Here is a 14,096-nt window from a genome sequence, read left to right as displayed (position 1 = left end):
AAAATGCAAAGTTTAATATTTTAATGTGTTCAAGTTAACAGTGACTTTCTGCTGAGTATTGAACTGTCTTTGCCAAAATAGTGACTGACCTTTGTTACCATAATAGTTACTGAAATTTGTTGCCACAAAAGTGACTGGACTTTGTTGCAACAATAGTGACTTGACTTTGTTGCCACAATAGCAACTGTAATTTGTTACCACAATAGTGACTGGACTTTGTTACCAAAATAGTGACTGAACTTTGTTACCACAATAGTGACTGCACTTTGTTACCACAGTAGAGACTGCACTTTGTTACCACAATAGTGACTGAACTTTGTTACCAAAATAGTGACTGAACTTTGTTACCACAATAGTGACTGCACTTTGTTACCACAATAGTGACTGCACTTTGTTACCACAGTAGAGACTGGACTTTGTTTTGATTTTAATGAGATTGGATTCTTGGGAAAGGCGTAATTTCTTTGTGACAATTGATTTTGGACATTGAGTGTAATGGTCATTTGTTTCTCACTGCTAATTAAGAAATCATGTAGGATTAGTAAGTTTGTCACTTGTGGTGAAATAGGTAATTACTGTTTAGTTATCCAGGAGGCCACTGAGGTATGACCAAAACATGTAAAAAACTGCCTTTAAAACCCCCCCAGAAAAACAAAAGAATAGTAATAATAAAAAAAGATTCTCTAATTAAATATTAACATTTACTGGATGGTGCATTTATGGTATATTTGTAGTATATTTATATCCTGTGATAAAATATTTTATCTAAAAATGTGGCATTTTATGCGCTAAATGTAACAATTGGCCATGGACTGTCCCAATTTCTGAAGGAGAAAGACTCTGCAACACTATATAAGTTGTAATGGATTTGAATGTCCCTTTTTTATGCATTTGCAGATTGATGAAGGTTGGTGGAGAGGAACAATTAACGGACAAAATGGATTATTCCCAGCAAATTATGTTGAGTTACAGCAATAGTATTATGTCGAAATGAACCCAAACTACTATATAGAAAGACAAAGTGATGAAATTACCCACAAGTGCTCATTGGCTACCTGTAATGTAGTTATTTTGACATGAACCATTTGTAATATATATATTTATACATAAAATTGCTATGTGATTTGTGTAAATACCAAATGAAAACATTTTTATAAAAATGGGCCATCCGAAATTTACTACATGTAATATTTATGTAAAGTACATTTAAATGTATGTTATAATTATATGAGTATTTGGATCTTGAACTAGTATTTAAGTCAAGTAGATTTTACTAGGTTAGGCAGCCGCAGGCTTAAGCACTAAGTGTGTTATGTTCTGTTAAAATCCATGTAAGCCAAGTACAAGTATTATTTGCAGATACTTGTACAAGAACTTAATTACTCTCTAACTTCCCGGATGCAAACTTTATATTCAACGGTAATGTAATGAAAATCTGTCGGCATCATTGTTCCGTATCACAACTTGTTCAGTGGCAGCATGGCGGCCTGGTTAATGTGTCAGGCTAGAAATCTAGTGATCACAAGCCGCATGGGTTCAAACCCTGTCAGGGGGCAGGGGCAAGTCATATTTTTCCTTGAGCAAGAAACTTTACAGTCATTGCTCAGTACTGGTTAGTTACAGGAACAAATTCGAAAGTATGTCTATAAGCTTATAGTTATTAAATAGGCTACCAGCAAATTTTGATTCTCTGGCAATTGCTTCTAATGTTATTTGACCTGACTATCGTGTTTGAGAGAATTATTTGCATTTGCTTGTAGACATACACGTACATGTATATAAAGTAAATAGTTTGCGTTGTTGAACAAAATCATTTGATCCCATTTTTGGGGGGTTATTTGTGGCTGTGTATTAAATAAAGGAATGAAAAATTAATGGTAACCTTAAAAGTTTCACAAGTTGTTTTTATATTAACTATACACTAGTGTAGATAGCTGAAAACTGAAAAAAGCAGCTACTTTCTAAATGCTATATGCTTTTTGTAACATAAGCATGGGTACAAGTTTTCAGGCATTCACCTGAAGTTCAACTTTCTTTTTTCCTACTCTCGAAAGCTCTCTTTTTCTATATAAAACCAATTCAAATAATACTAAATTCAGGTTTTCAGTTTTTCTGATATTTTATTTACTTGCACCCATGCATTAGATTAATTGAAATCCTGTTAATTGTAGATGGGTTTTTTGTTTTTTGTTTTTTTTTAGAAAATGAAGAAACTTTTAGCCTGCTCTTGTATTGTTAGTAATCTTTTATATTAGTATATTAGTTTACAAGTCAAGATACCAATATGACAAAAAAAGGAAACCTGATTTTCTGTCTTTCCTTTATTTGCTACATGTTTATTTTTATGATCAAATATTTGTTGTTTACTTTATAGTGACTGTTTTTGGTCCAGTATCAATTTGTTTACATTCATTGCTACATGTATTAATGGGTTATAGCAGCATGCCTCCAGATTCATGCTAAATTTTTCATGAAAATTTTGAAAATATATTTTTGTCTCATATGGAGGCATGCAGCTTTAAAGAGTTATCAAGTTTTTTAATGATATGTTATAGCTTATATTGGGAGAACAATTTGTTTATATGTGTATGTGTTAACAATTATTGATGCCATACAAACACCACATGTTATTCTATGATACTGCATGTTTAAATTGTTCATTTTCATTGCACAATTATGTTGTTTATGTTGTCTTTATTGTATACCAGACTGCAGAAAATTTCATAAATTTATTTTTAAATATAAGGAAATCATACGGAATTATTTTCAGTTTGTATCATAGTTTGGGAACCTTTCTATAGAAATTATGTCAGAGTTGGATTGTATTCCCATAAATGCACAGTACGTTAACTGGAGTGCAGGTATTAGTTACCCACACTCTAGTTACGGCACTGTCTGTTGGGCATAAAAATAGAGCATGTCTGTTGATTGGCTCATTTTTTCTGGGGTTTACTTATTATGATGACAGACAGGGAAAGGGATAACAATAGAAAAGTCATATTCAGATGCTCGCACATTGGACACTTTTTTCTGGGGTTTCATATTGTGACGACAGGGAACATGTATTTATTTTGTCATGCTCCCTGATACAAATCAGATAGCCTCGTGTTTCAATGCTCTTAAATCAGATAGCCTAGTGTTTCAATGCTCTTTATAATATTTATTAGAAAAATATTTTTCTGACAAGTTGCATGGTTGTTTGCTATACATTGCTTTGTTGTTTGAGTTCAATAAGTATAAAGGGTTTAAACTGTCTTTGGATGAAACTGTTGTTTTAAAGTCTAAGCCAGTAAGTTTAGCCTTATAGTTTTTATAAGGCATTTATTATTTATACATTTTTGCTAAACATTTTTGATATCATCTTGAACTAGTAAGATTTATATAACATAATACAAGTATTTTTTTTGTATTCAAAATCGACTTTTGAAATGAGTAAATTGATAGAAAGTTTATGCAGAATTATCAAGATAACCATTTTATGTCAATAATATTTAGAGTAACATTTTTTGACGAATTTTAATTGAAGTTTTCATATTTACAGAAATACATTGATTGTATATTTCTGAAAAAAAAAATTGAACAAGCATATTCTGTGTCAATTTATTTTTTTTGATCAACAGTAAAAAAAATGGTTCTACAAAACAAGTGTTTTTACTTCATTTATAACCATGTACTTCTTTTGTACTTCAAAGTACCTGTACTTTCTGTTTGGTGTTTTAAGTAGTTAAATATAATTGTGGGAAATACATGTATACATTGCCTTTGTTATAAAATGTTAAGTATTTTTCTTTTTAGCTAAGTGAAAAATAAGTACATTCCATAACTAACTGATTTATAGCACTGAGAAATGCTAAGGTTATCAAGTGATACTATAGTTTAGTCCAATAGCCGCGTTGCATGTTATTGTAATATAATCTATAAATAGTAACATAGTCTTAATCCCTGCCATGCTCAATGTCTTTATTGGACTTGTCCATCTTTCAATCTGCACAAGACCATTTATCATGTTTGGGGGAAAATTCAGAAAAAGATCCCGATTTAATAATAAACAGTGCAGACCATGATCAAATTGCACCAGAGATGTAGATATAGATAATGATATCAACGTCACTGATTGGACGTATGTGTAAGCTGATTGTGGTTTGCATGGTCGCCGATAGTGGTTCGCACGGGTCGCTGATGGTGGTCTGCATTGGTCGCTGATTGTGCTTTGCACAGGTCGTTGATTGTGGTCTGCACAGGTTGCATGGGCAAATTCAATTGCTGCCAGCAGGGTCAAGGTTATTGTCAGTAAATGTCACAAGAAATTGCAATACCAAGCCACCCAGCTATTATATACAGCCTGACCTTCTTGGACACTTTAAAGTTTTACAGTGATTGAAATCTCTATTCTTTGTCTTATTTATCAATACAATTCAATTAGTGCCAAGAATACAAGCACCTGTCACTATCTTTATCTGGATATTTTAACTTGTACCTTTCAAGAAGGAAATTTTACCTTTCTTGTGATAATAGGAAGTTGGCTGTGACTTTTTACAAGTGTATTTTTCTCATTACTTTAATATTGAAATACCTTTGAATTGACAATGCCCGTTTCTGATTCAAAGAAGGAGTGTTTCTATTAGAAAAAAACGTCAGGGTAGGATTTAAAAATGTGTTGCCCTAGTGCAATAACGGAATAAGTCCTTCTATTTAATAGCAGTTTATCAGTTATTGCACTAAGGTGACAATTTATGTTGTATATGATAAATTTGTAGGGAGATTTGACCATTATAGTCTCTTTACATGGGTTTACTGTCCATGGAGCAAATTTAGGTTGAAATGTCCTTGCCATGTAATCTGGGACTTATTGTCCCTTCATGTAATGAATGTGTGTAAAATTAAGCCATGTCATAACAAAACCAACACAGTGGGTTTGCGACCAGCATGGAATAGACCAGCCTGTGCATCCGCGCAGTCTGATCAGGATCCATGCTGTTGGCTGTCAGTTCCTCTACTTGATATAGTGTTTGTAAGCTAACAGCATGGATCCTGATCAGACTGTGCGGATGCGCAGGATGGTCTGGATTCATGCAGGTTCCAAACGCATTATATTGGTTTTGTCATGACACGGCTCACTAATCTTATCATTTAATGATCAAAAGACCAAGTTAATTGGCTATATGCCATTAGACTTGATAAATTGTACTTGGAAACTTGGTTTTAGAAGTTATCCGCAAAAGTTAGTTGATTGCTTGGGCTTTTAATGATAGTAGTATTGTCATGTACATTGTTTCCCCGCTGAAATATATTGTTTATAATGCTCTATTTTGTGGTTTTAATTTTCTGTTTCATTTTCATACATATTGTCAGAATGGGTTAGAATGATGCTTTTGTGAATTTTATGAATTTTTATATTAAAATGCAAAATTATATTAATAAAATAATTAACAATTGAAACCAGTTTTGTTCTATTTTATTATTCACCGATGGGATAAAACTGTTATAGTTTCATTTTAGTACATGTATATGAATGCAGTTCGATGATTAGCTGATACGATGACAGCAAAGTCAACGTTGTCATAATTACAGTTTGTTCGAATCTTAAATTGTGAAGAAGTAATCCAGGTTGCCTGCGGAAGGTCGGTGTCTTGGTCAGGGCGTCTTTCGGTCTGGTAAACAAAAGAAAAATATCATGGAGGGACATCGTGGATCTGCAAGCGCTTTTCACTTAAATCGGATACCTAGAATAGCACAAAATACGATTTTCAATGTATTTCTTGAGTATATGTCTGCATTATCTTTTAGCAGATCTCTCTGTTTTAAGTGCCCAAGCTGATCTATGTAAGAAATTAAAAAAAATATGGAACTCATTGGAGTTCTTTAAAGGTACCAAATCATCATTACGGGGCATATAATCGTCGGTATGATTTTAAAATTCGACTAAAATCTATTCTTTGATGATTAACAGTGTTGTAATTCTCGAGACAAGGGAGGTAACCGAGTTTCTACAGAATGAGAATTACGTTCTGCTGACGACCATCAGTGTTTACATCAACAGTATTAGGCCTATACATTTGTAAGTCAGCCTTGTTTTCGCGCTGCTCGGATAGCTTCTTGTAACACAAACATTTCTAGAATAGGAAGCACGTGTTGGTTTACGGGTAACGTGTTAGGCCGCTATTCCATTTATACGTGATCAGTGGTCCGCGTCCGTCATCCGCATCCGTTACCGATTCGCTAATCAAAGAATACGTTGAATCTATTCCTTTTGTCCGTTTACCATCCGCTTCCGCGACGGCATCCGCGACGTTTCGCAGGATGAGCGATTTTTTACGGACGCGGACAGTCACTGACATGTCTCATCCCTACAGAATGCCTCGAACGAAATTAAATACTTTATCGGTTTCGAAAGAAAATACTAAAGAAGTCACCAAAATAGTGTAGGACACGGATCACTGACGCGGACCACTGATCACGTATAAATGAAATAACGGCCTTACCTATACTTAATAATTTGACATCCGTTAACTTGGGTTTATTGGTGTTAGTGAGTCAAGCAGTAACGATTGTCTTAGTATATATTTCTTTACGAAGGATATGCCATTTACCTAAATAAACTCGATTGAAGGAAACGCTGTGATAAAGGTTAAAGTAAATATGTGTTTCATGTCTCCTGTTTCAAATATTGTACCACATGAGAAGATGTTGGCAATTTGTTGTGAGAAAACATGCTCATATGATGGAAAATTGTATAACATTATTGTCACGTAATTGTGACACTGGTACAGTCAAAGTGTGACTTTATACTCAAACTCACGGACTACATTAACTATAATAGTACTTATATCAGGGTGATGCATGACCCATCTGAAGTGCTAAAATGGTAGAAATACTGTATTTAGAAAACTTCGTGAATAATAGTAACACTGTTTTAATTAACATATGCAACTTTATCACAGAAACATCTTTTCAATAAGTATTTCAATGTTAGACATCATATCGAAATATCTTTGACATTTAACTTTTTTGCACTAATCAATAGTTAATAGCTATAAGTGCTGTCTGTATAGTAATTAAAATCTAGAAGTTCTTAAATCTTTTGTCCGGGCGTATAATCGCTCATTCCTTGAAATATCTAGCCGACCGTAAGGTGCGGATACTTTCAATGTCGGAACTTTTAGCGGCTTCTTACATCGGTGGCACGTGCTGTCCGACAAATGGGTCTCACTTCTAGTGAGGGTCATCAGGTCCTCGGGAAACTCGAATCCAAGTTCTCGAATTCGCTTTTTTCGAACTTGACTTCTGTGTCCGTCACGGAAAAGTTTGGCAAGTTTCGGAGCAATAAGTTTATCAGCGGTGATGTCAATGGTAGGGAAGACCATGTCTTGTAGCTGCTCACCGATAAACCGGTTTGTATTTTCAATACATGTGTTGCACGCGCTTGGACCCAAAATTTCGCAGAATTCGTCCAACGTTGTGCAGTGCACTGGTTCTTGGAGTGACGGGTACTCTTTTATACGCACAATGCTTGGTTCCCTTTTTATTCCTTCCACTACCTGAAAAAAGATTTAGATTAAATAAGTGATAATGTACGAAAGACTGAGGTAGGGACTTGATACTTCACTCTTGAATTAAGTCTAAAGTCACCGCCGGTATTCCGTATACCTATAAGTCATTCACAAACATATCATTCATTCATTTTGTACTTTAATCCAAATATACAGTATCATGCCTTAGTGCAGTAACGGGTTAACTCCTTATAAAATTTACTTGGAGTTAATCCGTTACTGCACTAAGGTGACGATATGACAATTAATAATGGTTTGAAAGGTCCATAATTATACTTAATCATAGTTAATTTCTAGCACACATATATACATAGGAATATAACATATATATGGAAATATAATAACTAGAGTGGCTATATAAATATGTAATTACTGGAATATTTATTAATCAAAATCAGACCTATAGTTACCACATCGTAAGTAAAGCAATAAAGCTATAATGGATACGAGCTTTAGAAGAGATGTACTTTCATTGAATGACCTTTTACATTTTGATTTCTTTTTGTTAGTTAAGGTCACACTGACACAGCCAATTCATATATGAAGTATGAAAATATGGTGCTGCTATTTGATTAATGTGTAATTCAGAAACTCCAACAGACCTCAGAAACCAAAAGCTTTTGAAAGATATATTATTTTATAGCATATTTGAGGACTTTATTATAATGGGCCTTTATTTCAGTGTCCTGAAACCGCTTTAAAGCTGCATTTAAAGTCTCAAGATAAGCTAAATTATTTCATACAAGAATATATCATATATCACACCATTCCCTGTAACCATTTCCTAAATGTAATGTTCATTTGAACACGGTTAGTAAATAGCTAATCAAGCCTTCAAGATACAGCCACCTATCTTCCAAACTCCTCATAGTGATTACCTCCCTTGGCAGATTGTAATCTGAACTGATAAGGGGAGATCACTGCGTAGGATATTGCCTATAAGACTGAATCCCTGCGCACTTCTAAAAGTGCTATCTTAGATGGGAACCATAATAGATTAAGTGTTACCTCCTGAAATTTGTCCCGCGATGGTGGCCGAGGCATTCCGTATGACATACTGTTAGGACTTCCGGAAACACGGTGAAACTGACTCATGATCACCCTGGGGAACTTTTCAGGAGTTGCATTAGATAGCTGGCTGTTAACAATGTAATTCTTCTCGATTAAATGCTCTATATTTGAGGCTGGTCCATCGTTTGGATTGATCGGGCCATTTATAAAGCTCATGTCTCTGGAGGCAATGTTTTCTCGGCGGATCGAGTAAAGAGATCTGAAAAGAATGTTTAAATAATGGAATGAACACTGAACCAGTCTTAGCAATAAATGGTATGAAATACTCCCCACTCACAAAAAAGACTCATTTTATTTATTGTTTTCCTTACAGGCACATTGTACCTCAAAAATCCATATTTTTTAATACTTAAGAATTGTCAAACATGTGTTAAAAAAGTTTTAATGATGGATGGATATAGAGCATGATTGTGGAAATTAGCATTGAATCTGCAGTTATGTTTCATAAAGTTAACAACATGTAAACACAATGGTATTTTGACTTTTATACAAAATATTTATTCACTATAATTCACCAATCGCCAACATAGGAAAAAAGCAACATTTCGTCTATATTGCAAATAAGTAAATTTTAAGAAACTGTAACCTGATACCAGAAATAAAACGTTTTTGAGAAATTAGAATAAAAGCAAATCTGAGGCATAATGGGCCTTTAATATATCTTTGTATTTCATGTTATAATTAATTTGGCCTTCCTTCACATTTTTAAAAATTAATTATGTGGCGGAGTCTGTTCTCGACAATTTGTGTAATACATCCTTTTGAAGTTTTGACAGTCAAATTATTTATGATCTAAGCACTCGTTAGACCAATTGATGTTATAGATATAGTAGATTTAAAAATCATACATTTGAGCCGCGTCACGACAAAACCAACGTAATGCGTTTGCGACCAGCATGGATCCAGACCAGCCTGCGCATCCGCGCATTCTGATCAGGATCCATGCTGTTCGCTATAAGTTTCTCTACTTGTAATAGGGTTTGTAAGCGAACAGCATGGATCCTGATCAGACTGCGCGGATGCGCAGGCTGGTCTGGATCCATGCTGGTCGCAAACCCAAGAATGTTGGTTTTGTCGTGACGCGGCTCATTTATTGTTATGTCATCAAAGACAATTTGTACAATTCAATTTGTCACAGACATGTCAAAGGCATTCCATGTCAAAAATAATAAGGAAGAAGACAGATGCAAATTAATTCCAGTAAAATTATAAATTTGATCAATCAAGTCGTTGTTTTACTAATAAGCAGAAACGTTTCCAGAAGTAACTTCAATTGGCTATGACAAATTTAATATATTTTAGGATAGGTTGATGAAAAATCACGTCAAAACTTCAATGGTTTCAAAATCAGAAATATCGTCTGCAGATAATAAGATGTTCCCTACATTCCAAAAATGGCTGCACACGTGCAAACCTTTAATGATTTTCAGACCAAATATATCGTCTGCAAATAATGAAATATTCTCTACACTCCAAAAATGGCTGCGCTGTTATAACTTTATGTGGTGTATTTTGTAAGCTAAATCAATTTTTTGATCCAGCGTCGCTCCTTTTGAGCTCTTTCATCATCGAAACACGAAAATATCTGATTTGTTTGAGGGGCGTAAATCAGATTTTCTCTTGTATCACGGAAAAAAATAAAAACAGTTCCCTGTTGTCACAATATGAAACCCTAGAAAAAGTGACCAATGAACGAGCATTTGAATGTGACTTTTCTATCGTTGTATCATAGTTTGGGGACCTTTCTGTTGAAAAATGTGACAGAGTTAAATCGTATACATATACATGCACAGTGCGTTAACTGGAGTGCAGGTATTAGTTACCCGCACTTCAGAGCATTCTTATTGATTGGTTCATTTTGTCCGGGGTTTACCTATTGTGACGACAGAGAAAGGGATAGCGATGGAAATATATTACTCAGATGCTCGTTCATTGGTAACTTTCTTTTGGGGTTTCAAATTGTGGTATCAGGGAACGTGTTTTTATGTTTGACAAAAGAGAAAGAACATCAAAACACTCGGCAATCTGATGTATACTCGGGGGCTAGGCTACGCCCCCACGTACAAATCAGATAGCCTCGTGTTTCGATGCTCTTTCTATTACTTGTCATCAGAATACGTAAATATCTACCAAATTGCGTCAATCAACCAGCATGCTCTATTTTTATCCCCGACAGGCAGTGCGGTAACTGGAATGCGGGCAACTAATACCTGCACTCCAGTTAACGAACTGTGCATTTTTTGGGTACTGTATACGATTTAACTTAGTAAATTCTCCAAACTATGATAGAATCTACAACTATAATTACTAAAAGCAGCAGTGGCGTTGCCCGCATAATTCAATCGGTTAGAGGGCTTGTAATCTCGACATTGTGGGTTCGATTCCCGGGCTGGCCAACTAATCTTACTAATCAGTCTTTCGAATGAGACTTTAAATCGAGGACCTTTGTATCGGTGCTAAACACAAAATTGGTAGGGTGAAAATCAAATTTGTTTTTAACCTTCCATCAATGAGGTTCTTTGACGAAGATCTGTTTAAATTTTTGCTCGTGGCTTCCTTAGGATTCCATGCAGCTTCCGGGATGCTAACTTTCGGGCCATCTTGTGGTAATCCGGTTAACAGATCTAAGGACCTCTTATTGCCAACGGTGTCAACTTTACAAAAGCTTATCCGACGGATTGTTGTACTACTTCGTCTGCGCTCTGTGCCACGGTTGATTGGTACTGGAGCGGTGTTCATCTTCTAAAGAAGAAAAATAAGAAAATTTGTGTCGCATCTTTTTGGCTAAAGGAAGAGTTGCATCGCGAATTTTGAAAAAAAGAAAGAAAAAAAACACACACATGAGTTTGGACGTTCCTGAATTTGTTGCCACTAGAAAATGGATTTGAACTTATATGTGACTTAAATGGTATGCAAGCATATGATATTTGTATTTTTGTACGAAATACGCTTAAAGCTCTCATAATAAAATCAAGCGATTCGTGCTTAAAACCTACTTTCATTTTTACAGTCAACTGTTTGATGACGTAAAATATGACGTCATTGTTTCAGTTTGTGCACGTGTACATGTTCGGCGGGCTGATAGTTCTCGGCTCCGGGCCGCAAACTCATAATAGGTCACGTGACACTCATAATCAGTTGAAATCATAGGCAATTTTGTTACTATATATAGTAACAAGTGTATTAATGTCCTTTTTCTCATACTATACTGCACACTTCACTAGAACGACAAAAGGGAGACCTCTATAAGTGAATATTTCATATTGCTGAAACAGAAACATATCAAGTAAAAGGCGCTGAGTGCTTTCAAAAGTTACATTCTTTTAAAATATACCTTGTTTTTGAGGTTCCGATGGAATAATATTTTTTTTTGTCTCGCTAAAGCTGTCTCTACTTTTCTGCTGAACTGCAGACGTCGTATTTGAATTTATGAGCCGCGTCATGACAAAACCAACATAATGGGTTTGCGACCAGCATGGATCCAGACCAGCCTGCGCATCCGCGCAGTCTGATCAGGATCCATGCTGTTCGCTATCAGTTTCTCTACTTGTTATAGGGTTTGTAAGCGAACAGCATGATTCCTGATCAGACTGCGCGGATGCGCAGGCTGGTCTGGGTCCATGCTGGTCGCAAACCCATTATGTTGGTTTTTGTCATGACGCGGCTCAAATATCATTTAAAGGCCCTCTTGCAATCATGTTTAAAGGAACACATTCATGTAAGTTACTACACGAATCAGATCCTTTGTTAATGTAGATCTAATCTATTCTTATTTAATTTAATTTCATTGAAATAAATAGAATATTCTATTTGAATATCTTCTTTACCAGATTTATATTACTCGTTGAATAAATTGATATTAATTCGCAAAGTAAAAGGCTTCTCAAAGCATCCGTAGCTTATTACAAGGCCAATATATGTGGATAACTTGATTACTTTATAGAATTATCATACTAACTGTGTCTTAAATGAACTTGTCCATCTTATATTGAAAATTTAAATCAGAACAAAAAAACATAGACACACCTTTTAAGCGGAGAATATCAAAATATGCACTGATTGAAAAGCGAACAGTGCAGACCATGATTAGAAGGCACGGATATTTTGGCTGATCTTGGTCTGCACTGGTTGCATAGGTAGATTTTCTAGCTGCCAGCAGGCGAACACTTAAAGGCACATTGCGTCTCAGAAATTTATATTTTTTTAATTCTTCAGAAATGTCAAACGAGATACAAGAAAAGTAAAATGTTTTTGAGAAATAAAAACGACAGCAAATCTGAGACTTAATAGGCCTTTAACTGCTGCATTAATAACATTTTGTGAGTTGAATTGGAATCAAATTATATTGATTTATCAAGCAGACCACATACAAAAAATAGGAATAGAAAAACATCGAGTCTGCAATTTTGTTCTTTTGGAATAATCCTTTTCTTATATTTTGTATGTGCACATAATCTATTAACTGTGTTGGTATACGTTTCACAAGTTTGAAAATAAAGATAAATATAGCGTACCTTCTGTTGTATATACACTAACTAACACCGGAACTTTTGATTATTTAGTTATAGATTTATCATCTGTAAAACTCATTATTATATTTCCTATCTTGATATTCACAAATTCATTTTATTATTCGCGTAATATTTCCTTTTTTATTTCCAAGTTATTCCTTCTGAACAAACACTTGTCCAAATGTGGTATACAAAACATATATGTTCCTGGCATAATTCCACATTTCACGTTAAATTTGTGTTTCTATTCTGTTTCTGGCATTATATTCAATGTTAGAATTAAATATCATTCGAATTATGTTTTTTTTCTCTCACGAGGTAGGGATAGTGTGTATTTGGATCAGAAAATAACACGTATTTGGGATTAAGCGATTAATTAACACGAAAGTATAATACAAGTTTAGCCGGGATTAAATTAGAATTAGGAATTAGACTAATCTCTTCTTTTGATGTTGATGTAATAAATAAAATGTGCGTTTTTTTTTTATTTTTTATTTTTTTATTTTGGTGCAAATGGTATTTAAAGTCATATTATGCCTCAGAAGTTCATTTTTTTCTAATACTTTAGAAATGTCAAACATGTGTTTAAAAATGTTTTAATAATTGATTAAGAACATGTTAGACGTTTATTTATAACTTCTGAAGAAAGTAGCGCTCAATGTGCAGTAATGTGTCGTAAAGGTAGCAAAATGTAAACAAAGTATTTTGACTTTCATACAAAATAGTAATTCACTATAATTATACCTACAGAGTAAAAGTAGCAAAAGATATTTTATGAATATGGCTAATTAGTATTTTTTAAAAACTTCAACAAGAAACCAGAAATAAAAAGTTTTTCAGAAATATATAATTGTTAGCATTTATGAGGCATAATGGCCCTTTAAGGTAAATGCTTATAACGTGTTAGTATCAAAAGGTGAATTTGAAACTATGATGCTTTCGATTTCTCGTTCAATATCATTTA

At 34.4% G+C, this 14,096-nt stretch overlaps 2 protein-coding genes across 6 annotated transcripts in view; one reads left to right on the top strand and one right to left on the bottom strand.

Moving 5' to 3' along the window:
• Positions 1-5,439, top strand: part of LOC132749194 (src substrate cortactin-like) — a 32,881-nt gene extending 27,442 nt beyond the window's left edge. For all 4 annotated transcript variants that reach the window (XM_060738912.1, XM_060738911.1, XM_060738910.1 and 1 more), the window contains one exon: positions 898-5,439. In XM_060738912.1, coding sequence (XP_060594895.1) covers positions 898-978 — 81 coding nt within the window. In that variant the 3' untranslated portion in view covers positions 979-5,439. The remainder of the gene's footprint in view (positions 1-897) is intronic.
• A 1,543-nt stretch (positions 5,440-6,982) lies between these two features.
• Positions 6,983-13,369, bottom strand: LOC132749192 (uncharacterized). 2 transcript variants are annotated; one of them, XM_060738907.1, is made up of 4 exons: positions 11,618-11,664; positions 11,122-11,363; positions 8,559-8,820; positions 6,983-7,538 (listed from the first exon to the last, which is right to left on the bottom strand). In XM_060738907.1, the coding sequence occupies exons 1-4, from the start codon at positions 11,621-11,623 to the stop codon at positions 7,056-7,058; spliced, it is 993 nt and encodes a 330-aa protein (XP_060594890.1). In that variant the 5' UTR covers positions 11,624-11,664; the 3' UTR covers positions 6,983-7,055. The 2 variants fall into 2 exon arrangements, with proteins under 2 accessions (XP_060594890.1, XP_060594891.1); XM_060738908.1 differs by lacking the exon at positions 11,618-11,664 and adding an exon at positions 13,136-13,369 and having other exon boundaries at positions 6,986-7,538.
• Between the last annotated feature and the right edge of the window lie 727 nt (positions 13,370-14,096).

Source organism: Ruditapes philippinarum, unplaced genomic scaffold (genome assembly GCF_026571515.1).
Source record: "Ruditapes philippinarum isolate M1 unplaced genomic scaffold, ASM2657151v2 ctg181_1_1_1_1, whole genome shotgun sequence".
In the NCBI taxonomy this organism is placed as follows: Eukaryota; Metazoa; Mollusca; class Bivalvia; order Venerida; family Veneridae; genus Ruditapes; species Ruditapes philippinarum.
This window is presented reverse-complemented; position numbering and strand designations above follow the sequence as displayed.